Below are 25,938 nucleotides of genomic sequence, written 5' to 3' on the forward strand. Positions count from 1 at the left end.
CAACCCTGGGACCCTCACTAGATGCTGGGAAGCGGGACAGGGCGATCGGGCCCATTTAGCTGCTGCTGTGGCCCAGGGCCCTGGCCTGTGTGTGCAGCAGGTACATGCAGAGAGACACCAGGCTGAGCAGTCCCCAATGCAGCTACTCTGGAGGGACCGAGTGAGCGGGCAAGCCTGTGTGTGTGGTGTCTGGGCCCCTCCTCGGCCGGATGGTGGCTGGCATCACTTTCTCTGTGTCAGCCTCGGGGCGTGAGTTAACTCGGGGTCTGTAGACAGTGTCCGGAGCAGATGGTAACCTCACTGGTGCTGAGGTAGGCAGGGCGTGGGTCAGGACGTCCAGGCTCAGAGACATTTAACAACCTGCCCAAGGTCACCTGCAGAATAGCGAGACGACACTCAGGACTGCAGGCCCAGCTGCCTGAGACCCTGCAGGCGGAACTCTGTGTCCTTCTCAGGAAGGGTCTCCGGACCCCAGCCATGTCATCTGTCCCAGCACGGGGCAGACAGCGTGGGCCAGGCGTCGGGAGCTGTGAATTCTGGCCTGGCCTTGCCCTGCTCTCTTCCTGGGAGTGAACCACGGTCACTTTCCCAGCCTCAGTTTCCTACAACGTGGAGAAGGGGACATGGCCCCTCAGGCACTGAGACAGGCACTCACTCACGAGGCCTGGGGGCAGCCTGCCGGGCGTCCCTCTGCTGACCGCAGGACAATTGCGGAGAGCTGCCTGCCAGGGAGCCTGGCTGCAGGCCCAACTCCACCTTTGCTTCCCTGGGCCTCAGCATCCCCTGCACACAGGCAGGAGCTTGCACCGTCGGTTTCTGAAATCCTCCCCAGCCCTGGAACTCTGGGGCTGCTTCATCTCTCCTCCTCTTCCTCCTCCTCCTCCCCTGGGGGTGGGAGAGCACGTGTGTCTGGGCGTGTACATGTGTGCAGGGGTATGTGTTGGGGAGGAGGGGGCCAGGGAAAGAGGGAGGGCATCCCGTCGGGACTGGGGGCGGCAGGTGGGAGGACAGGTGGGAAGGACTTTGTGTGCCAGGCTCATGGTGCCTGGGCTGTTTAATCATTAAAGGAAAGGAATGAAGCCGGGAGCGCCTCAAAGTCCAGCCTGCAGGGGACCAGCGCACAGATGAGCAAGGAGCTGGGAGCTATGGGGCCCGGAGCCTCAGGGGCCGGGAGCAGGCCTGACACAGTCCCACGCTCAGCAGCGGGCCCTGGCGTCAGCCTGCACACCTATGACATCGTGGTCGTGGTCGTCTACTTTGTCTTCGTCCTGGCCGTGGGGATCTGGGTGAGTGGCCCTGAAGCTGGGGCAGGGGCAGCTTCTCATCTCAGACTGGGAGTCCTTGTGGGCAGAATGGAGGTCACAGCTCCACAGGGGGTGGAGATGAAAGAGCCTTCAGGAATCATCGTCCCCTGCTTCCACAGAAGGGCAGCCTGAGGCCCAGAGAGGGCTGTGGCTTGCCTGAGGTCACACAGCAAGCCCAAAGTAGTCCTGTCTGGGGCTCCCGACTCCTGCCTCCTTCTCTCTGTCTCATGCACCTGCTGCCTCTGCCCCACCCACCCCGGGCTGCCCCAAGCCTCACTCCTGCCTCGTCCTCATCCAAGACTCCCACCTCTGCAAAGGCCTGACTGCTTGCCTGTCCCGATCCTGCACTGCTTAGTGCCCTGGCCAAGAAGTGCTCCTGTGCTCTCAGGGAAGGGTGCCAAGCAGGTTCCCAGGCCCCTCTGTTCCACACTGTTCTGGGGAGATGCAGTGTCCAGGGTCAGGGAGCCCTGAGTTCAGATCCCAACTCCAGCGCTTATAGCCACGGGCCTCTAGGTGCATGCAAGCCTCCTCTGAGCCTCAGTTTCCCCATGGGGACAAGCAGAGTATGGATTGCACTGTGGAACTGAAGCATTCCACAAGAAGATACTGGTAAGCCCTGGCATGGTGCCTGGCACACAGCTCACAGGCAATAAATGCCTGAGATTATCACCCCAGAGAGCTGCATAAAAGCCAGCACCTTTAGACTCTCTGTGGGGCAGATTGTGACTCCAGTCCCTGCAGTCCCCTAGGCTATGGTGAGGGCAGGAACGTCCTCATTTGAAGAGGGACGCAAGGAGTCCCTGCCCACCCAGGGCTGCTGGGAAGAACCAGGGGCGGGGTTTGGCATACCTGCCAAGTCACCATGTGGGACCCCCACATCCCACATCAGAGCGCCTGGGTTTGCGGCCTGGCTCCTCCACCTCCCTCCCAGTTTCCCGTGAATGCACATCCTGGGAGATAGCAGAACACAGTTCAAGAGCTTGGTTTCCTGCTACCGACGTGGGAGGCCTGGGTAGAGTCCCCATCTAGCTCCCTGCTCATGTACCTGGGAAAGCAGACGGCCCAAGTGCTTAGGCCCCTGCCACCCATGTGGGAGATCAGAATGGAATTTCTGGCTCCTGGCTTCAGCCTGACCCAGCCCTGGCTGTTGGAGGCATCTGGAGGAGTGAAGAGTGAACCATCAGGTAGAAGACCAATCTCTCTCTCTCCCTCTCTTTCTCTCTCTCGCTCACTCTCGCTCTAGCTCTCTCTCTCTTTCAAGCACCAGATCCTGCGCAACTGTGAGTCCCTCATCACTAATGACTCTCCCCTGGGGAAAGAAGCTTCTTTTCAAATGTCCCCTCTCCTCCCCGTTCTTGACTGTTTCTCCACTCCCAGGCTGGGTCAGAGGCCTGTGGAGTCCGGCATCTGAGCACCTGCTTTGGGTTGCTCTTCCCTCCCCATCGCCTGCCCCCACCGCTGTGTCCCTGGAGAAGGCTCCTGCCTGCCTCACTCCCCTTGTGTGCCGCAGAGCAGTGCCCCAAACCGGCTGCTGAGTGGGCAGCTCCTGGTGCTCAGCGTGCTTCCTCCAGGGGCCTGGATGGGGCTCCATGGTGTGGTCTGAGTTCAGGCCAGGCCCCAGGCCCCACAGGCAGAGCAGTCAGAATAGCTGCCCTCTGCATGCGAGCCCTGCTGGAGCGAGGGGAGGGGCAGCCGCGCTGCAGCTGAGGACCACACCCATCGCCTCTGGAAAGCCAATGCACGCGGGGTGGGGGACACAAGTTACTGCTGCGTGGAGATGAGTGGAGGCTCACGGGGAGGCAGCGGCTCTCTCAAAGCACACAGCGCGAAGCTGGGGAAGCCGCCAGCCCTCGGGCAGCTCCGTCCTGCCTCACCCTGCCCTCTGTGCCTCACAGCGCCGGGCTGAGGGGCAGGGGATTGGATGGAGACACGGCAGAGGTTAGAGGGAGGCTCAGGCGTTCTCAGCTCCTGCCATTTCCTTTCCAGTCGTCCATCCGTGCAAGTCGAGGGACCATTGGCGGCTACTTCCTGGCGGGGAGGTCCATGAGCTGGTGGCCGGTGAGTTGACCTCCACGCCAACACCCACGTTCCCTCTCGTTGTCTCCTGCTTGGACCAAGGGAACAGCTTCCCCTGCTGAGCTGGAAGGAAACCCAGGGCCTATGAGTTTGGTGGGAGCCCTTGGGCCCCCTGGGATGAGGCTAGGGGAGACTTTCTTGGGAAAGAAACAAACAAGTTTAAAACCGAGAGGATTAAGTGAGGGGAATCAGAGGCAAAAGCTCCACCAGGCTCCAGGGATTGATCTTGAGACCTTTGCCGACGCGTCTCTCCCACCTCCCTCCTCCCGAAACAGGAGGGAATTGCAGGGGGTCAGCCCCAGCAGGAGTGGGTGCTGTCTCTGTACACACCCCGGCATGCAGCACTCACAAGCACTGCATGTGTGCACAAGCACTCGCACACTCACAAACATGTGCTCTCACAACACTCTCGCACTCATACTTTGACACACTCACGTATACACTCCCACGCCTGTATACAAACTCACACTCATTCACAGACTCTGTCACATACACTCCCATGCTCATACACAAACTCACACCTATTCACACTCAGACTCACACTCATACACACTCCCATGCCCATACACAAACTCACACTCATTCACACAGACTCACATACTCACCTACACTCACACATACTCTGTGGGACATATACCCACCCTCGTGCATCTTCACATACATACTCACATATACATACTCCTGTACACCCCCATGCTCATATACAAACTCACTCATTCACACTCACACACTCACTCACACACTGATATATACTCACAGATTCTGTGGGACAATATACCTTCACACACCTTCATATACCTTCACACACACTTACACTCATATATACACACTCAAACTCAAAGACTCACAATACTCCCATGCTCATACACACTCACAGACTCACACACTCATATACACTCACACATACATCTTCACACACACTCACATATGCATGCTATCACACTCACATACTCACACATACCTATATGATACACTACACACATTCACACTATATATATATACACATATGACACTCTTTCACTCGCATTCACACACATTCTCATGATCACACCACTGACACACTGATTTACACACTCTGATGCTCATACTCTCATGCAGTAAAACACTCATACACACACACTCTCCTATGCTCATATACACACTCACTCTGACACTTTTAACCATGACTTCTTATCCACACTCTCACACGCTCATGTGCACACACCCTCACATGCACACCACACTCTCACAGTCACTCATCCACTCATCCACACACTCTCATTCTCAAACACACTCAATAAACACTCTCATGCTGACACCCAGCCCTCTGCTCACATGCTAGGGCCCTCATACACATACACACATACACCTGTGTTCACTCGCACATTCTCACACTCACACACTTTCACATTCATGCACTCTCACACCTACATGCTCACAGACTCATGCCCAGCCGTCTTCCCACCGCTTCCCTCCCCTGTCTTGGCTCTCACTACCTCCCTGGCCCACGATCAGTTCTGGGTTCTCTAAGGAGCAGAGGAGACCCTGCAGGCCCTGTGGGCTGTCAGGGAGGTCCAGGATCTGGGAGAGGAAGAAGGGGCGGTGAGCTCTCGCTCCGCCCAGCATAAAGGAATCCCAGGGCTGGGGTTGTTGGCCGCTGAGGGCCTGGCAGCTCTTGCTCTGGAGCAGGAGGCCTTGGGGGACTCTGCTCCGTCAGGTGGCCCAGCCCAGCCCTGGCATCACACCTGGACCACCTGGCAGAATGTGTGTGTGTGCACGTTTGAGAGTAAATGAGAGTGTGCATGTGTGTGAGCATGTGCAAGCAAATGTAGGCATGAATGGATGTGTGTATGTGAGAGTGCATTGTGAGTGTTCACATGTATGTGCATGCATGGCATGTCAGCACCTGTGTGGGGTTGCATGTGTGAGTACATGCACATGTGTTCAGTGTGTGCATAATGGGTATTCGTGTATGTGCGACTGTGCATGTGAGGCTGTACTTGCAAATGAATGAATTGTGTGAGTGGATTGTGAGTGTGAATGTTTGCATGTATGTTGCAGAGGGGAAGGTGGCTGCTGGAGTGAGTTTTGTATGTTCTTTTCCTCAGCTCAGTATAGAAATAAGAGGCCAGGAAACAATTTGCAAAGACACAGAAAGTTTTATTTGACAGAAAAGTGTTTGGTCCAAGAGGAGAGCAGATGGAGGGCCTGAACAGGATGCTGGCTTTCAGGAAGTGCCCAGGGTTTTGAGGCATCACCATCTTTTCACTGGGTCATTCTAAGGGGGTGCCCACTGGACGAGGGGTTTCCCCTACGGTATGCTGATTGGCTTGGGGCTCATGGAGATAGCAGGGGTCTCCTGGAGACAGCCTGACTCTCCCCAGGGGCTCAGCCCCTTCCTCTGCCAGCTCTGGGTGAAAGATTGCAAGCACCCTGAAGGTGTGATTTAAAACCATAAAGTCACGCATGCAGCACAAGAAGCTATTAGTATGGGAGACGGTGCTTGGCCTGAAGACAAGCTCTGCAGCCACGGCTGGCAGTCTGCTTGTGAAGGGCATTCTACCTGTTCTGAGGGACCCACAGCCCTGCTGGATGGCCTCGTGCACCATGGGGGGTACACTGTGAGTCTGTGTGCAGGTGTGTGCATATGCATGCATAAATGGCTTGTACATGTGTGTGTACTGTATGCACGTGTGGGGACTTGCGTGTGTATGTGTATGAACACATGTGTGACCGTGTATGTGTGACCATGTATCCATGTGTGTGAGGGTGTATTTGCATATGTGTGTGCACAGGTGTCAGGGAAGCATAGCACCAGGCTTTGGTGACATCAGGCCACGTTTGTTACCTCTGTGCCTTTGCCCTACTATGCTGCCTCTTCTCTGAGTTCCTCCATACGCTTCTATTTCCCAAGAACACTAGGAGAACAGGAAGTTGTAGGGAGGTGAGACCCCACCCTTCACAGCAGCTGACGATGTGGGAGAGGAAGGGATTTTATTAAGATGACACAGGACACAACTCTTCCCTTCCAGCCCCACTCCCCGTCCTGCCCTCTAGGGCTCCTCCAGGCCTCTTCCCAGACCCCAGGCCCCTCCCTCTTCCCTATCTCCCCTCCCTGGCAAGGATCCCACCTACTAATGAGAGAGAACAGTGGCTGAGTGCTTAGCAGGTGCCAAGGGATGTTTTTGGGCAGTGGCTCCGGGAGCCAGAGCGCCAGGGGTGAATCCTCCCTCGGCCCCTTCTCAGCCGTGGCACCCGGGCACGTTAGCAACGTGCACCTCAGTCCATTCATCAGGAAACTGGGGACAGTGATAGCAGGTACCTCGTGGGGTGTGTGTGGGACTGAATATGTTAAATACCGCGGCAGTGCCCTGGCGCAGTGCCCCGGGCCTCCGATCAGTGTCCCTGCTATTATTATCAGTGCCTTCTGCTGCCCTAGAGGAGTTGACTGCCTCCGGAAGAGAAATCTTAGCTCAGCTCCGGGGGCGGCCTGCTCTGTGCTCGGCCCCTCAGCTCTTCCCTGGGGCCTCGCCCTGGAGCCTGCGGGAACTGGTGGGGGAGCCTCCCCCACCCCCAGGGGGCCCCCCTGCCCGCTCCTCTCTGAGGCCTGCTTCCCTGCCCACTGCAGGGCTTTATCCCCCCTGGCGGGGCCTCTTCTCTGACTTCCTTCTTTCCAGCTTTGCCACCAACTCCCCAGGTGACTTGGAGCCACTGGGCTCATTTTCACTTTTCCTCTTTTCCTGCCGTTCCTTCCTTCCTCTGTGCCTTGGGACAATTATTAGTCCTCCATCTGGATATGTGCATGGATTCCACGTGATACCGCGCATAAAGTACCTGATGCAGCGCGTGGCGGCCAGTGGGTACCTAACAAATGTCTGCAGCATGCCTCTGCCTCACTGTCAGGCCTGGCTCCTGATTGGTTCAGAGGAATCCTGACCCTTGACCCCACCTGTGTCATGCAGATCGGAGCGTCTCTGATGTCCAGCAACGTGGGCAGTGGCTTGTTCATCGGTCTGGCCGGGACAGGGGCTGCTGGTGGCCTGGCTGTGGGAGGCTTCGAGTGGAACGTAAGGAAGCTGACCTGGCCTGGGGAGGAGGGGTCTGAACACACCCCCAACTCCGGCCTTAGTGCTGGGGATCTTAGAGGTGTTTGGGAGGCTGCAATGGTGAGCCGGGGACCCATTTTATGGAGGAGGAAACCAAGGCCTGGAGGAGGCAGAGGGGTCATCTGAGGCCACCCAGAAGGCCTGCAATGGAGGCCTAAGTGCCACACCTCCCTGACCAGGGCTCATCCACAGCAAATGGGAGGCCCCCTCCATCTGCGCCTGCCACCTGCAAGTCTTCTTGTCCCTCTCCCAGGCGACCTGGCTGCTCTTGGCGCTGGGCTGGGTCTTTGTCCCTGTGTACATCGCCGCCGGCGTGGTCACCATGCCACAGTACCTGAGGAAGCGCTTCGGGGGCCAGAGGATCCAGATGTACTTGTCCGTCCTGTCTCTCATCCTCTACATCTTCACCAAGATCTCGGTGGGTGCCTGCCTGCTGCCATCGCCTCGTCCCTGAGCACGCTGGGTGCAGAGACCTGCTGCGTGCGTGGCCACGGGCTTACAGTGTAGGGAACGCTGAGGGTCACGGACTGGGGGTGAGGCTGCAGAAGAGGAGAGGGAGGGCCGGCCAGCTCCACGCACACCGCCAGCACGGGCTCCCCCCACAGCAGCGGGGCAAGCAGGGACGAAGGGTGAACGCTTGCTGAGTGAATGAAAGTCCCTGTATTCAAAGAACTCACGCTCTCATAATTCATTCCTTCCTTGATTTATCTTTCCATTGATTCTCCATTCAGCGACCAGACATTAACTACCGAGAATGTTAGACAGGAAAAAAGCTTAGCGTCCCTCTACTGAGCTCAACTCAGGAAGCGAAGCTGGTCAGGTGGCCCGCATTGCCCAAGTCCACAAGAGGAGCTGCAGTGGCCAGGCCAGCTCTTGTCCACGCTGTGAGGCTGTCCACCCTGTACGGAGTTCACAAAATGGTCACGGTTGGGCCCCACGCACACCACAAGGAGCTCAGCCAGCCAATAGCCAGGCCTGGGGCTGAAAATGACCCTAAGGCCCCTGTTCTCAGTGCTGAACACAGTCCGGGTCAGCTTAGGGCAGGCTGCTCCCCAGGGCCTCTAATAAGCCCACCCGGCCCACAGATGTCTCCAAGGACAGGGCTCCTGACCGGTGGGTCAGCTGGGGCCCCTGCTCTGTCCAGGAGCAGTCCGTGACCCCTGGGGTCCCACTCTCTCCTCCCAAATGGCCTCTTCCTCCCCACCCCAGCTTCCCCTTCACTTCCTCAGCCTTCCATCCCTTTCTCACCACTCCCCCACAGCCACCAGACAAGCCTGGTCCCATCACGGGGTTCAACTTTTCTCAGTCTCAAAGCTGCAAGCTTTGCCGTATCCATGGCTGTCGGCCAGGTGGAGCCAGTCCTCAGCGTGGCACACAAGGCCCTGCCCTCTTCGTTGTGTGGCGAGGGCTCAGGGCACTGAGGGGCGGAGCAGCTGAGTGACGCGCCCACAGCCGCCACACTGAGGGCCTCGGGTGGGCTGGCTCCATGGGTCCTGGCTCTCTGCAGACGGACATCTTCTCTGGAGCCCTGTTCATCCAGATGGCCCTGGGCTGGAACCTTTATCTCTCCACGGCGCTCCTGCTGGTGGTGACAGCCGTCTACACCATCGCAGGTGGGTCCGAGGGTGGATCTCAGCACGGTGCAGACACTGAGACTGGCAGGGGATGACAGGGCAGCTTCTGAGTGACCCAGAGACCGAGAGAATGACTGAGGGAGAGGGATGACCGGAGAGAGAGGCGGAGAGACAGAGACAGGCAGAGACGGGGACACACAGCCAGTGGCAGCTTGGAGGAAGAGACTGAGTGACACGGCGGGACGCACAAGGGCAGACTGGAGGGAGGAATGGCAGGAGACACGGGAAAGGCCCATGACAGCAGGGCGTAGGGTCGACATTAGGAGCCCGTGATCTGGACCACAATTGCCGTGGGTAGCTCCATGCAAAAGTGCAAACCCACCCTCTTCTGTCTCTTCAAGTCGCCCATGCAAGGCTGGGCAGCCCGAGAGGCCAGTGCAGGGCAGATTTGCATAGGCTGGGGGCTTTCAGATGGAGAGGGAAAGGAGGCTGTACTCCCAGGGGAGCTAACAGCACCTGCAAAGGAATGGCCCTGGGAAACCGAACAGCAAGGAGAAACTATGGCTACCGCCAGACCGGACAGAACTAGCCCCGAGCACTTTGACTGTGGCCAGCCTGGATCCTCCCAGGATGGGAGCTAGGGGGTGCCCTGCTGCGGATGCTGACTGATGAACTCTCTGCTGTCGTCCCCAGGGGGCCTCATGGCCGTGATCTACACAGACGCTCTGCAGACACTGATCATGGTGGGGGGAGCCCTGGTCCTCATGTTTCTGGGTGAGGAAGAGGCATACACACCCCCTAACCTCACCCCAAGGTCCTCTCTGATGTGGCTTTGCCACCTCTGTGGCTTGTCTGGAAGCTTCCCCAGCTCAGAGCCACGTCTCTTCTCCAGGTCAGGATTCTCTTTCCAAACCAGGAGTCTTGAGCCTAGCCCCTGTCTCCCTGCCCCATTCCCAACCCCTCTGTCAGTTGTAACCCCGGGGAGCCCACATGAGGCTGGGAGCTGGGCTGGGCTGTGTTACAAGTCCAGTGAGCTCCCAGCACTGTTTCTCTCACTGTGTCTGCTCCTACAGGCTTTCAGGAGGTGGGCTGGTACCCAGGCCTGGAGCAGCGCTACAGGCAGGCCATCCCTAACGTCACAGTCCCCAACACCACCTGTCACCTCCCACGGCCAGATGCCTTCCACATGCTTCGGGACCCTGTGAGCGGGGACATCCCATGGCCAGGTCTCATTTTTGGACTTACTGTGTTGGCCACCTGGTGCTGGTGCACAGACCAGGTAACGCCCCAGGCAGGCACAGCCAAGCCCACCAGGGAGTGGGGGGGGGCTTTCTGCAGAGAAGTCAGGCACAGAAGGTACAGAGGGGTGGGCCTGGTCCTGGGCTGGGAACAGGAGCAGTGGCTGACCGGGGTCAGGGCGCACCTGCGGCTGGGCAGAGCTCCTCCCAGCAAGGGGCCACACCCCTGTGCTATGCTCCCGTGCAGGTCATTGTGCAGCGGTCACTCTCTGCCAAGAGTCTGTCCCACGCCAAGGGAGGCTCTGTGCTGGGGGGCTACCTGAAGATCCTGCCCACCTTCTTCATCGTCATGCCGGGCATGATCAGCCGGGCCCTGTACCCAGGTGAGTGTTCGCCTTGCTCCTTGGCAGGGGGATGGGAGGACAAGGTGCCCTGGGCAATGCTGGGAGGGAGCTGAGGCTGCTTCCCTGATAAGAACACAGAGGCAGGCCGGCGCCGCGGCTCACTAGGCTAATCCTCCGCCTTGCGGCGCCGGCACACCGGGTTCTAGTCCCGGTCGGGGCACCGGATTCTGTCCCGGTTGCCCCCCTTCCAGGCCAGCTCTCTGCTGTGGCCAGGGAGTGCAGTGGAGGATGGCCCAAGTACTTGGGCCCTGCACCCCATGGGAGACCAGGATAAGCCCCTGGCTCCTGCCATCGGATCAGCACGGTGCGCTGGCCGCAGCGCGCCAACTGCGGAGGCCATTGGAGGGTGAACCAATGGCAAAGGAAGACCTTTCTCTCTGTCTCTCTCTCTCACTGTCCACTCCGCCTGTCAAAAAAAAAAAAAAAAAAAAGAACACAGAGGCAGCATCTGGGCTTTGTGGGCGACACGTTCAGCCCACAAAGTAGAAGAGACGGATGTCTGAATGCCGTCTGAAAGCCCTGTTTCCCCCTCACGGGCGGAAAACTCTGTAAGCTATTCTCAGCATCTCCCAAGGATGTTTCTGTGCCTCTATCATCATGCAACGCCTGGCCGCCAGCATGGTGGTGCTGCAGGTTAAGTCACTGTTTGGGAAGCCCGCATCCCATATCAGAGTGCCGGTTCCAGTCCTGGCTACTCTGCTTCCTGCTAATGCACCTGGGAAGGCACAAGAAAATGGCTCAACTACTTGACTCCCTGCCCACCGTGTGGGAGACCAGATGAAGGTCTGGCTCCTGGCTTCAGCCTGGCCCAGATCTGGCTGTTGCAGACATTTGGGGAGTGAAGCAGTGGATGGTAGATCTCTCTCTCTCTCCTTTCTCTCCTCCCACTCTCTCTCTCCATCTCTCTCTCTCTTCTTTCCTCCCTCCCTCCCTCTGTCTCTCTCACTCTGCCTTCCAAACAAAACAAATAAACAAAAAAGAACAAAGATGCAAGGCCTGACACCCAAAGAACTCTCGGCTTTTCAGGGTAGAACACAAGCAAGAAACTGGCCCAGGCCCTGACACCACCAGGGTCACGGTCATTGCCAGCATCTCCAGGAGTCAGAGAGCAAATGGGGCGACCCTGAGAAAGCACAGGGCCCCACTGCTCTAACTGCCACCCCTCCCTTTGCAGACGAGGTGGGCTGTGTGGACCCCGACATCTGCCAAAGAGTCTGCGGGGCCCGAGTGGGATGTTCCAACATCGCCTACCCCAAGCTGGTCATGGGGCTTATGCCCATTGGTGAGTCCCATCTTCCCACTCAGCCTCCTCCGATCCCCACTGCCCAGCAGGAGCTGCACTAAGAACGGATGGGAAGAGCAAAGAGAAATCCTCACTCCGCACCCATGTCCATGTGCATGTGACACACACATGCACCCAGCCACACTTTGCGGCAGCGTTTGGAAGGCACCTGCTCAGCTTGTGGGTCCTGGAGCTGCAGTGGAGGGCCAGGCCCTGCGCCCGGCTTCCTGCTGTCTCCGGGCACTCAGCTGAGACTTGGCTGTGACCCAGTCTGGGAAGAGTCAGGAGGGTCTCCCAGAGAGGAGGAAATGGAGCTGTGTCCCAAGGCAAATCCCAAGCTGACAAAGCTGGCGGTGGCGGCCTGGGAATGCCATTCTAGGGATGAGAGAAGCTGGGTGTGTGAAGGCCCAGGGTGGAGAGACCATGACTTCTGAACTGGAGCAGCCCAGGGCGGACTCGGAGGCCAGAGGAAGAAAGACAGCCTTCCTGGAGAGGCTGCCGTGGCCAGGCCCCGTCCTGTGCGTAGCCTTTGCTCCAGAGACAGCAGAGGGTACTTGGGTTTTAGGACAGAGCGTGGCTGACTGCACCTCTGGGGCGTGGAGACAGGCTTAGGCAGGAGCTGGGAGACAGTGGAGGAGGGGTGGCAGCAGTCCAGTCCAGGGAAGTGCGACTGGGATGAGTCTGCAGCTCTAGAGAGGACGAGGAGGGAGCTGAAGGTGTCCGGGAGGCAGAACGGGCAGGGCGTGGTGACTGATGGGGGCTCCGGGAGGGCTCCCAGCTCCTGGCTGCGCGAGGTGGGATGGCAAGGCTACTGAGATTGGGTTCGTGGCAGGCAGTGGGTGAGCAGGGCTATTCCATCTTGCCCATAAAATGAGAAATAAGTCAAAGAAATGGTGGCGCTGATTGGAGACCCAACTAGGACGGAGCAGCCACAGAGAGGCCGATGTGGGGGTACAGGGGGGAGAGCCAAGGAAGGGCCTAATATAACCCTGAGGTGTGCAGCGAGGGACCAGAAAGATGCTGTCAACTTCCAAGGGAAGTGGGAGGCCCGAGGAAGTGGGGACCTGTGTTTGCAACTCTTGATGGCAACCCACCTGGGGGTCCTCCAGGGAGGTGGGGTGAGCCTCATCAACCACAGGGAGGGGTCTAGCCCCACGAGAACATGGAGGGAAGAGGACGGAGGTGGGATCAAGGCTGGAGGTCATCCCCCCGGGAGTCGCAGTTCCAGTAGCTTTGTCACTGTCGTCAGGGAGCCTCCCTTGTCTGCGTGGACAACCAGGCTCAGAGGGGGCACAGGACCAGTCCCGGGAGCAGCGGCACTCACCCAGCCGGTTCCGGCAGAGCCCGCAAACAGCCGCCGCGTCTGCCTCTCAGGCTGGGGCTTTAGTCCAACACCGCGGTGTCAGGAAGAAGGCACAAAATTCCACACAGCACATGGTTGTCAACAGGCCCTCACCCCACCACACCATTACCAACAGGCCCCCACCCCACCACACCATTACCAACAGGCCCCCACCCCACCACACACCATTATCAACAGGCCCTCACCCCACCACACCATTACCAACAGGCCCCCACCCCACCACACACCATTATCAACAGGCCCTCACCCCACCACACCATTACCAACAGGCCCCCACACCACCACACCATTACCAACAGGCCCCCACCCCACCACACACCATTATCAACAAGCCCTCACCCCAGCACATCAATTACCAACAGGCTCCCACCCCACCACACCGATTACCAACAGGCCCCCACCCCACCACACCATTACCAAGAAGCCCCCACCCCACCACACACCATTATCAACAGGCCCCCTTCCCCCACCACACTGATCAGCAGCAGTCGCCCCAGCCCCACATGGAGGGTGTTACTGACGCTGCCTAAGTCTACAAAGCTATGGATCCAGACTGAGACTAGAAAGCTGCAGAGAGCTCTAATAGCACCTTGCCTCCCACGCCCTACGGCACAGATGAGGAAACTGAGGCACCAGAGGACAAATGAGCCACATCCGAGGCCACGTGGCCTGGCCAGATCCTGCTCTGGCTCCGCGGGCTCCTGGACTCCTTGGCTGTGTAGGTGCAGGTGCAGGTGCAGGTGCAGGTGGGAACTCCCCCAGGGCCTTTCCCGGCCATCTTCACTCCCAACTCCCAGGCCCCACGGGCCGGCCACCCTCCCACGGCTCCTGTCCGCCAGGTCTGCGGGGCCTGATGATCGCCGTGATGATGGCTGCCCTCATGAGCTCGCTCACCTCCACCTTCAACAGCAGCAGCACCCTGTTCGCAGTCGACGTGTGGCGGCGCCTCCGCAACAAGGCAACAGAGCAGGAGCTGATGGTGGTGGGCAGGTGCGCCAGCCCTTGCTTCCCCCTCCCTGCAGGCTGAGCCCCGCCCCCTCCGTGGTCTCCTGCTGCTCTGGTTTCCCTGAAGACTGTGGCTGGGGTGGGGCCCTGGGCTGCAGACAGGGCCCTGGGTTCTAGGACCAGCACTCTCCTGTGCCCTTAGGTAAGCCCCTCCCCCACTGTGGGCCACTCCACCGCTTCTGGAATAATGGGGAGGGAGAAAAAAATCTCTTCCCTGCCTCTTTCTTTTCTCTTGGCTTGATCAACGGGGGTGCTTGAGACAAGATGGCAAAGCTCTTGGGTTAGGACAGGTGAACGGTGCACAGGGGAGGGAAGTGAGCAAGCGGCTCCCTCCAGGGTCTCAGCCCAACCCCGGCTGCTACCCCCAGACACCCAAGAGGCTGTTCATTTCATCCCTCAGACCCACCTTGCACGTCCCCGTGCCGGGATCACATAGCCCTGCCTTGGGGTGCTCGCTGTTTAAGATGGAGAAACAGGGAATACAGAGAGGTCGTGGCAGATTGTCTCCAGGTGACACAGAGCCTTGACACCAAGCCAAAGAATTGGAACTTCACACTGTAGGCGTCTGTTTTATGCTTTTAAAGGAGTAGCGTGGTGGCTGAGTAGTCTTGCTCTCCACAGGCTGGGGGGGGGGGGGGGTGTGGTTTCCACAGGGTTGGTGCGCCCTCTCTGAGATCCTGGTTTCAAACTTTAAGCTTGGCTAACTGAGCTTCTGCACAAAGGTTCTTAGCTTCCCCTGCCGTTGGATGCGTGCAGACGTTCTGTGGATTAAGTAGATGTCATGTTCCTTCACACCCCTGCCTTCGCACTCACTGTCCCCTCCACTGGGATCCTGATGGGGTCCTCCTGCCTGCTCAGATGTGCACCCCCAGCTCAGAGCAAGGAGAGACCAGCCAGGATCTGGCCGGAGGACGAGGGAGGGGATGAGTGGTAGGAGGAGCCACTTGGGTGGCCTCTGCTCTGGTGGAGACTGGGAGAAGGACAGGGGGAGGCAGAAGACAGGTGTGCAAAGACATCTCAAAGGAAGCAGCCCCTGTCTCTTGGCACACTGCGTGGTCTCCGAGCCACTTCTTTCATCAGTCAGTGGGATTTGGGCTCCATCTTGTGGCCGTTTGTATCACTGCATCAAGCCCTTGCAAGAACAGTTTTTTCTGTTCACACATCTGCACGAATCATACATCAGGAGTACTTTAGGGATTTAGGCTCAGGCCAGGGTGAGGAGGACGGGTTCCTTCCCTAAGCTCAGTGCCAACATCAAGGAGAGCCGGTGGGAGCTGAAGGAGCGTGGACAAGGCCTCTGCCCCGCGCAGGGTTGGGACTGAAAGAGAAGGAAAAGCTTCCCCAGCAAAGATCTGAGGCCTTGTACTGGGTCAGGTGGTGGAGTGAAAGGTATGGAGCATCCCATGAGCAGTAGGTGAGTGACATGATCTCGAAGGCCCCCGATGAATTCTGGGAGTTTGGATTGGGAATTCTTGTGTTCCGGGGCTTTAGCACTCTTGATTTCTGAACCTTAATATTTGGGATTTTGGCTTTCTGACCTTAGAGTGTCAGTGACCATGCATCCTCTGCCCTTCGCCCTTCCCAGTTCCCATGACCCGCCTTCCCCCAGCCCTCGCCAGGCCCGGCCAAGGGTGCCCCACAGCATGCTGTGCTCTCCCTGGCAGAGTGTTCGTGGTGTTCCTGGTGGTCGTCAGCATCCTCTGGATCCCTCTCATCCAGAGCTCCAACAGCGGGCAACTCTTCGACTACATCCAGTCTGTCACCAGCTACCTGGCCCCGCCCATCACCGCCCTCTTCCTGCTGGCCATCTTCTGCAAGAGGGTCACGGAGCCGGTGAGTGCGGCGTACCTGTCCCTGCCCCTGCAGCACGGGGTCTGGAGCCCCCGCCAATGCTCTGGTCTTTGTGGCCGTCCGTCTCCCTGACCGTAGCAACAGGTCTAGATTCAGACATTGACTCACGGCCGCCCCAGGAACGCAATGGTAGAACTCTCGGGAAGGTTGCTGAGCTCCCAGGAGGCAGAAATGACCGAACAAGCTAGTGTACAAATGCTTAATGGCTGCTGGGGGCGTCAAGCACAGCACTCAGCCTAGGGGGCTCCTGGGAGGGCGTCAGGGTGGACTCCCTGGGCGAAGCGACACCTGAGCTGAGACCTGAGAGACCCACGGGAGGGAGGGATAGTGTGAGTGAGAGCGAAAGCAGGCTCAGAGCTCTCCAGAGCCCACGCTGTCTCCAACACCCTGCAGTTCTGTGTGAGCAAAACAGCGCTGGCAGGAAGGCAGCCAGGTGTGAACTCACAGTGGGGCCTGAGCACACATCACCTGCATGACCACGCTGCAAGCTGACAGGCCCGAGAAAGCTAGGGCCCCCGGGACTGCAGAGTTGGTTCCTCCCCAGGAGTACATAGAACAGATAGGCCCGAATCTCCAGGCTGGGTCTTGGGCAGTGACGCTGTGGACACAACTCCACAAGGACATCGTGAGAGTTCAAGTTCACTGCAGAGAAGACCTCAGAGCCTCTCCCTGACGGCCTCCCTAAGCCAGGTGATGAGCCCGGCACACAGCAAGACCTCGTTGTCCAATTCCGGGTGTCTCTGCCCATCTAAGAGTTTTTGATGTCATGATCAGAATCTCACTTTTTTGTTTGTTTGTTTTAAAGATTTATTTTATTTATTTGAAAGAGTTACAGAGAGGTCTTCCATCCGCTGGTTCACTCCCCAGATGGCCGCAATGGCCAGGGCTGCGCTGATCCAAAGCCAGGAGCCAGGAGCTTCCTCTGGGTCTCCCACGCAGGTGCAGGGGCCCAAGGACTTGGGCCATCTTCAACTGCTTTCCCAGGCCATAGCAGAGAGCTGGATCGGCAGAGGAGCAGCCGGGACTTGAACCGGTGCCAATATGGGATTATGGCGCTTCAGGCCAGGGCGTTAACCCACTGCGCCACAGCACTGGCCCCAGAATCTCACTTTTTAAAATATAAGTCATCCAAACAGGCACAGGAGCAGGTCACAGGTTGGGGAGCTCTAGTGAAGAAAGCAAAATCTCTGTTCTTCTTTCTGATTTTTCATAGCACAAAGGTGGCTGGGGATCCTGGTGTTCCCCGTTTATTACACAAGCTTATTCCGCTGTAGCTGAATGTCAAGGACCTGCTCCTTGGTACTAAGTCCTCTGCGTCGTTGCCCGTGGGAGGACTCCCGTGGGAGGACTCTGGGTTGGCAGGGTCAGGGGCTTGGTTCAGAGTCATTCTGACATGGAGCCCGGATTCAAATCCTGCTCTGCCTGCCAGAGCTGGCACAGCCCCTGTCCCTGGCAGGACACTGCTCAGCTTGTCCCTAGGTCAGAGAAGGTCTCAGCACGGCTCGGGAGCTCTCTCATGGGGGAAGCCAGTGGGAGACTGTGCGGGGGCACAGTCCTGAGGTCTTCCCTGGGTCCCACCCCTCTCTCCACAGGGAGCATTCTGGGGCCTCATGTTTGGCCTGGGAGTGGGGCTTCTGCGCATGGTCCTGGAGTTCTCGTACCCGGCCCCGGCCTGTGGGGAGGTGGACCGGAGGCCAGCCGTGCTGAAGGACTTCCACTACCTGTACTTCGCACTGCTCCTCTGCGGACTCACTGCCATCGTCATCGTCACTGTCAGCCTCTGCACAGCCCCCATCCCTGTGGAAAAGGCAAGTGGCGCTTCCTGCCCCGCCCAGTGCCCGGACAGGGTTTCATTTGCTTGGTTCCAGTATCCCCGTGGCCACGCACTTGTCCTTGGGAGGGAGAACTCATGGGGCTGTGAATTTCCAAGCGGAAAGCAGCCCGTGCAATTCAGCAACCACTCCGTGAGTGCCTGCTGTGTGTCAGGCCTTGTGCTCATAGTTGATAGTCCCTGCATGTGTCTGTCCCCAGAGGGAAGCAGATGCCACACGATCCCTCCCCATACAAAGGACCAAGCTCAGTGGGAGGGGCCAAACACAGAAGGGGAGGCAGTCACCTGGGGACCAGGGTACACCCACAGAGCCGAACCTTGAAGAATGAATGGAGATTTTTTGGGGTGGCTGGGGGAGAAGTGCATGAGAAAGCAGTCTTCTAGACGGAGGACTCACCTCTCCCCAGCTTCCTGGTTTACCAGTGACGCCCAGTCTTGTGAAGCCCTTTCCTATCCTTAGCCCCTGCATCAGCTGGCTAGCACCGCCATGGTTGAGTACCGCAGCCTGAGTGGCCTCAACCACAGGCACTGGTTGCCTTTCAATTTGAGGAGGACGAGACCAAGGCGTCGACGGGGCTGGTTTCTTCCGGGGGCTCTCTCGATGGCTGTACGTGTCTGCCTTCTCCTCTCTGCGGTCACGTGAACTTCTCTGTGCCTGTCTGTGACCAAAGCTCTTGCCTTAAGGACAGTAGCCATATTGGGCTAGGGCCCATTTTAATGACCTCATTCAATCTTCACTTTATCTATTTTTAAGCGTGTATTTATTTATTTGAAAGCTAAGACTTGAACTGGAGTTCACATGGGCTGCCACCGTTGCAGGCAGTGGCCTTCATGGCTGTGTCACAGTGTCACAGTGCTGGCCCTTTTAATTTTATCTTTCAGACCCCATTTCCAAATACAATCACGTGCTGAGGCACTAGGGGTTAGGCCTTTAACATAGGGATTCTCAGGAGTGCAGTGTAGCCCATCACAAAGGCCATGGCAGGTGTCATCCCTGAAGTACTGGGGGAAGTCACTATCAGTGCCCCTGTGCGGGTGGCACATTAGGGTTTGCAGCAGACAGTAGGGCTCTGGTTTCACTGAGTCCCTAGCAAGCAGACCACCTGCTAGGAGGCTGCCTTCTGATGCCTCACTCTGCAAACGACCCCTCCTGCGCCTCGGCATCTGGATTCTCCCCCACCGTCTGCTTCTCACTCTCACACGGCCATCTTTCCCAATCTGAGGTCCCTCACTGGGTCCTGTTCTCCCTCAGTGACTGTGGCCTCCTTCTCCAGCAGACTTGTACCAAGAGCGGTCTCCACTCCCTGCCCCCACTTCCCACCTCCTGTTTCTTTCCTAAGCCTCGGCAGCCTGGCTGCTGGCCCCAGCGGTTCTGTGAAATTGCTCTCGCCCAGCTCTCTGATAGCTCCTTTTCTTTTTAATTTTTATCTATTTATTTATTTAATTTTTGACAGGCAGAGTGGACAATGAGAGAGAGAGAGAGACAGAGAGAAAGGTCTTCCTTTGCCGTTGGTTCACCCTCCAGTGGCTGCCGTGTCCGGTGCGCTGCGGCCGGTGCACCGCGCTGATCCGATGGCAGGAGCCAGGTGCTTCCTCATGGGGTGCAGGGCCCAAGCACTTGGGCCATCCTCCACTGCCTTCCTGGGCCACAGCAGAGAGCTGGACTGGAAGAGGGGCAACAGGGACAGAATCCGGCGCCCCGACCGGGACTAGAACTCGGTGTGCTGGCGCCGCTAGGCGGAGGATTAGCCTGTTGAGCCACAGCGCCAGCCCTCTGATAGCTTCTTGCAGGTGAAGCAGGAGTTACCTCTTCATCTTCCTCCTGAGTTCCCAGGAGACGCAGGCACCACTGACCACTTCCTGCCCCCTGGTGATCGCTCTTCGGTTCACTTCCGTGATGTACTCCCTCCTGACTTTTTTTTCTACCCTGCTCCTCACTCTTCTGATTTCTTCATGGGCTTTGTTTGGTCCATGCCCCATAAAATATAAGTGATAACCCACCTGTGACCCATAACACTTCCCACTCCACGGTGTCCTTGGACTATGTACTCAACAGCATTCTACAGAAACATGATGCTTTGCTTAATTCTTGATCTCCAGCCAAACTCCCCTCCCCCAAGATTAAAAACCGCCAGTCTTACTGCCTCTTGGTGGCACAGACACAGCTCACATGTCACTACTGCCACACAGCACTGAGGGATACAGACAGGAAAAGAAATGGCCCAAGCTCTCATGATCCCACTGGGAAGCCGGCTTGCACTGGGCACAGCTGCACACACTTGGCCCGACATGTAGCAAACAGCTGTGGGCCAGGAGAGCCTGGTTGGAAAGGAGCTGGTTCAGAGCTCACGGCTGGATCCTCCACCGCCGACATCAGCTGGAGAGCTGGCCGTGTTTCCCTCTGCCGAGTCCCCGAGAGGGAGAAGACAGAAAACCAGCCACAGAGTCGTCCAGCGAACACGGCTTTGCTTCTGCTCGCCTGGGTCCTCCAGACCCTGTGAGCTGGTCGTCACCTGTGTGTGTGTGTGCAGGTCCTCTCGCACTCCCCCCCAACACGCACCCTCGCGAGTGCTAAAACCTACTCCTTGTCCCTGGGAGGGGCCCCGCTACCCACCTGATCATCCAGGCAGGAGCAGGAGCCCTGGTAGTCTCTTCCCACCCCCTCACCTGGCACAGTCACCCTGGTCAGGAGATTTTGCCTCCTTGTTGGTCCTCAAGGCTGCTCCTGCCTCCCTATCACCCTGCACACTTATTTCTTGCATCAATTCGGCAACAGCCTCCAGCCTTCAGTTCACTCCAAGAGACCTTTGAAAATCCCCTCATGTCCAGTCTCCGCCCCTTGCCTAAAGTCCGCGGTGACTCTGCATCGCCAACAACCAACTTTTTAAAAAAATAGCAGCTCCATCGCAGACCTTCCAAGCCTTCGTTATCAGGCACTCACCCCCTGCGCAGCCTTGTGTCTCCCAGCCTGCGAGCTCCCTGAGGCCAGGGCCTGTGCCTGGCTCGGTCTGAATGCCAGCACCCAGTGGGATCCTGGCATAGGGCAAGTGCTCATGTTTCACAAACAGGGTTCCCATTGGGCCACTCGGCTCCCTGCCCCGGCCTTGCTTCTGGTGCTCTTTGCTGCTGCTCTGGCAGCCTCCCATGAGCGGGGCCTGCTTTGTCTGCAGCTTCTAGCCAGAGGGAGGGATTGCAAACACTGCCTGCTTTCCTCTAGCTCGCCCGCCTGACCTGGTGGACGCGTGACTGTCCCCATCCTGGCCAAGAAGAGGAGGCCTTGGAGAGTTCTCCAGGGATATCGGAGAGGCCGGCAGGAGCGTGCCCTGCAGGAAGTGGAGCAGCAGAGAACTCCAGTCAGGGCAGGGAGCAGCCTGCAGGTAGGCTGGGGCCACACAGGGGATTGCACAGCGGGCACAGACACCATGCCAGGGCCCACCAAGCCCCCGTTTGGGGTCATTGGGAATAGGGTCTCTGAGGAAGCCCCCAAAATATCACCCTTCCCATAATGCCCTTGAACTACTTGAGAAAAAAAAAAAAGATAAATGAAGAAGGAAGATGGGAGTGAAAATATTGCCCTCATTACTGATAAAACGTAGGACAGGGATCTGGTTTATATCCCCGGGGAGGTGTACCTCCTAACAAGAACCCCAGGATTAGACAGACACTGCATCCAGTCACTTCCAGATCTGATCCAGGGCACAGCCTAGCCTGTGAAGGAGGGAGGGACTAAGCAAGAAGGTCCTCTTTATCCTTCCCAAATCCACCTGAATGAATGGGCCCCAAGCAGAGGGCCAGAGGGTTCCACCTGCTGAGTTCCCTCCACACGGAAGGCAGAGAGACACCCCTTCCCCCACAGACCTCAGCACCACTTTTATTAAGCATTTCTGTGTTGTGCGATTCTGTCCACAGCCACACAGAGCATGGTTGGCCCTCAAGGGTCAAGAGTGGCCACGTGTGCACGTAGCTGTGTCTGTTTCCACAAGGTTCCCCACAGCCACCATGGCCGGGCTGTCTCCTGCAGCTGCTGATTTTGCCTCCTGGGGGTTTGCAATTGAATTAGCATTGTCCATTCATCAAATTTCCTCCAAAAGCATCTAGTATTTAATGTTGAAAATTATAAGATAAAACGTATCTATTTTGGACATGATACATAGGATTAGGTACCAATGAATGGTGGCATTATAGAGATTTCCCAACTATAAAATTCCCTAGGAAAATTTTCAAATTCAAAAAGTTAAATCAGTTCATTTGGTAAGTCCAAAGTCAATTTCACTTGGCCTTGCGGTTGACAAATGCCAGGCGATGGAAGTCCTGAGCTCAAGTCCTGCCTCAGTGAGAGGACACCTCCACGCTGGGTTGGGGGGCTGGGGGGTCCTCTAGCAGCTTCTTTCTGCCTTTGGATTGGCCTAACTCCATCAGGACCTCGGGCGATACCTCAGTTCTCGACCCAGATTCCGGAGTGTCGAACTTGGAATGATTCCAGCAGGTTCCAAGTGTAGGCAAGACCATCAGGGCATCGCTTGCTGAGCCACGTGGCTGGCAATGGCATGGCGCTCAGTGCTCAGGTCTTTGACCAGTTCTAGGGGCCCTGGGCTGTCCCTGAGGCCCGAGAAGGCTCCCAGCCTTCCTGTGACTCTTCACTTTGCTTAAGACCCTGACTTGGGGGAAGCAGTCACGTACCTAGAGCTGACGACCTGCTAAGTTCTGGAATCCCACCAAAATCTAAAGTTCACAGCTTCCTGTCTAAGCTGCAGCAGGCCAAGGCCAATGGTCCCCACAAAAAACATACAACATCAACACGCATTCAGGCTCACTTCAGAAGGCAGCCCCGAAGACCGAGTCACCCTCTCATCACTGAGCCCAGTTGGTTCTGGTGTATTTTGATTCGCAGAATGTAACTCCCTGTCTCTTTTTCAAGTTTGAGGCCCACACTTCTCTCTACTGCTCCCATCATTGCAGTGACCCCTGTAAAACTTAGACCTTGGAAGAGAGCAACCTGACAACAAAATAGCTACCGATAAAGGGAGGACAGAGGGAGGGAAGAACCCCACAGGTGACTCCCCAGGGAAGAGGGGAAGGGGACAGCTTAAGCGGTCCTTTCCACTGCTAATCCCAGAAGCAGAACAGACTCATAGTAGCAAGACCTACTCCCCGGCTGGCCCCCAGGCCAAGGGGAAGTGCCAGCCCTGGAGAGCAGAGAGCAGCACCTGCTTCCCATGGGTGCTTTGTTCTCAAAGGAGAAAAAGGAAACACCTCTTTGGTTAAGAAGTCCAATGAGGGAAATTGATGCTCCTCCCCAAATCACCACCAAGGAGGGGTTAAAGGGCAGGGACAGGCTGGCACTGATGTCTGCAAATGCCCCTCCCTGCCGGAATGAGCAGCAGGAGCACACCTCCTACTAGGCATGCAGTAGACATAAGCCAGGTGGTGTGAATTATTCCCAAATAAAGGGATGACAGAGTAGATCTAAAAGCAGTAATGTGTCCTAGGTTTTAGATGGATGCAGATTTACTGAGCTATTGCAAAGCATTTGGTCACTGCTGCTGCGACACAGGGTCCCAGGGCAGATGAACACACAGGGAGCTCTGTGCATCCTCTACCTCCAGGGCCATTATCAGAATCCAGCGAGAGAGGTAGACACACAGAGCTGGGGGTGAGCTGGAACTGTGGACGCAGCTTTTTGGCCTTGGGATCTTAAACAGGTCTCCTCCCTCTGTTGCGACTTCACTGTTGCGCAATGAGGGAGCCAGATTGGATGGTACCCAGGGTCCTTGCATCTCTGATGCCCTCTGGTTGCATTGGACTTACCAAGGACCACATTCTAAGGCCATTAAGATAATAAAGCATCCATTACTAGTGCATTCTTTCCCATCGCAGTGAAAGGGCTTTATATTATTTTAATACGCTATGTGCTAACTTTAAAACATTTACTTTTTCTTCGTTTTTTGGTGAATTGTGCTGCCTTCCAATGCTGCCCACACTGGGGAGATGGTGTGTGCCTCACTCAGCCTCCTGCACAGTGAGAGCACTGTATTCACCAGATCCTCACGCCTGGCTCCAGCCGTGATGCTTTTCAGAGCGCTGTCAAGTCTCTGTCCCCATCTGATGCTCAGAAAACCCGGAGCTCAGCAGGGCATCTGTCGTGGCCGCATTTGGGAGAGAAGAACCTGCAGCTCAGAGGAGCCGAGTGATCTGGGTGTGGCCTTGGTCAGCCGAAGGCAGAGCTGGCCCTGCCTGGCTCAGACAGTGCTCCTTCACGCTCTCAATCTGGGCGAACTGCCTTATGCTCCATTCTTAGCACGCATCCCTTGCAGCGATGAGATGCTTCCGCTGTCTGGCTGGAGTCAGTGCTCAGTCTGGAGCCGCGGCTTGGCACCTGCCTGGGCTTCGCAGAAAAGGCCACCCCCCACCTCCTGGGCATCCTCACCCCTTTCTTTGGTTTCTCATTATCTCTCCTCCTGCTCTCTCATTTGCCTCTCCTCCCAATGTCCCTTCCCCCTCTGGCTTTTCTCCTCCAGCCCCACACAGGTCCTGGGGAAAGCTGCTCTGGGGCTGGTTCTGTGGGCTCTCCCGGGCCCCGGAGCAGACCCTGAGTCCATCAGAGAAGGCTGCACTGGAGCAGAAGCTGACCAGCATTGAGGAGGAGCCGCTCTGGAGAAGCATCTGTGACGTCAACGCCATCATCCTGCTGGCCATCAACGTCTTCCTCTGGGGCTACTTTGCATGATTCTGCAGCCCTGTCTTTAGCTAAGGTAGATACACGTGGCCCAAGCCTGGCCAGCCACAGAGACAGGCTGTTTACCTGCTTGCTGTCCAGGCCAGAAGCTATGGAGGCTGAGACAAGAGCCCCTGAGGAGCATCTAATCCAACTGCTCACTTGATAAGCGCAGAAGTGCAGGCCAGAGAGAGCATTCGGTTTGCTCAGGGTCACACAGCTGGACTCACCCTGGGTCCAGGGACTCCAGCTCACCATTACATTGTCTCACATTCCTACCTCTGTTAAGACGACTTAGGAACTCTTACTGTGTGTATGTCTTGAGGTTAGAAAATTGGAGTGTACAATAAAAGAAGTAGCAAGAAATTTGCAAAAATCCAAATGCTCCTTGTTATTCCCTACTCCCCTTCCTCTGCCTCTGTACCTTCTCTGATTTTAAACTCCAGGAATCTATTTGCAGCACACATGTACTGTGGAGGGCTTTTTGTGTCTCCTTAGTGGTGGTTGTCAGAGCCAAAGGAGTAAGAGGCCAAAGATGGAGTTAAATATGGTAGTGGCTGGTATTTGGGGAAGGAGATTCTTGAACAATGGGCTGTCCTTGCCCCTATCCAACTCCGCCTCTTCCTACTCTCAAATTCAAACATGCACAAAGCTGCACCATACCACAAAGTCCTAGGATCGAGTGGTAAAGAGATGACTTGTTGAAAACAAGAGGAATCAAGGCACAGCACTCTGTACTTAAGGGTAAGACCAGCAGGAGGCAGCACAGACAGCCTAGGAGCCTCTGCATCTGGCCTGTTGCCTCTCTCCCTTTGCCCGCCAGGCACCCACATTTAAGTGTCCCCTCTCCAGGAAGCTGTCCTAATGCCCCAGGTGGGTCAAGCTCTACTACTCTCACCATGCTTGCACCTACCCTATCACAGAACTGATCACTCAAAACCACATGGTTTTTCCTTTCTATACTGAGTGTTTGAAGGGGCAGGGTTCAAGGACCACTCCCAAGTGACTTTGTACCCCAAAAAGAAGAGGTGTTCAATAAATACATGTTGAATTAATCAATTCTCCAAGGACTTTTTTCATGTACTTTGGGCTGTGGCTGGCTGGGTAGTGACTTTCAGGGACCTTACCTTGGCATTTAAACAACTGTGTCTTGGATACTGGAATGAGACCACAGTGCCAGCCCACTGACAAAGACCCGAGGTGGGAATGT

The 25,938-nt window shown here is 56.8% G+C and overlaps 1 protein-coding gene across 2 annotated transcripts; it reads left to right on the plus strand.

Annotated features, from left to right (window-relative positions):
- The first annotated feature begins 1,124 nt into the window (after positions 1-1,124).
- On the plus strand, positions 1,125-24,740 carry SLC5A9 (solute carrier family 5 member 9). 2 transcript variants are annotated; one of them, XM_062193328.1, is made up of 15 exons: positions 1,125-1,286; positions 3,291-3,362; positions 7,322-7,458; positions 7,645-7,667; positions 7,699-7,883; positions 8,973-9,078; positions 9,733-9,813; positions 10,113-10,318; positions 10,525-10,660; positions 11,856-11,963; positions 14,166-14,316; positions 15,996-16,164; positions 17,775-17,990; positions 21,231-21,390; positions 24,532-24,740. In XM_062193328.1, the coding sequence occupies exons 1-15, from the start codon at positions 1,125-1,127 to the stop codon at positions 24,738-24,740; spliced, it is 2,121 nt and encodes a 706-aa protein (XP_062049312.1). The 2 variants fall into 2 exon arrangements, with proteins under 2 accessions (XP_062049312.1, XP_062049313.1); XM_062193329.1 differs by lacking the exon at positions 7,645-7,667 and having other exon boundaries at positions 7,322-7,426; positions 7,719-7,883.
- Positions 24,741-25,938: the final 1,198 nt, after the last annotated feature.

Source organism: Lepus europaeus, chromosome 5 (assembly GCF_033115175.1).
Source record: "Lepus europaeus isolate LE1 chromosome 5, mLepTim1.pri, whole genome shotgun sequence".
Classification (NCBI taxonomy): Eukaryota; Metazoa; Chordata; class Mammalia; order Lagomorpha; family Leporidae; genus Lepus; species Lepus europaeus.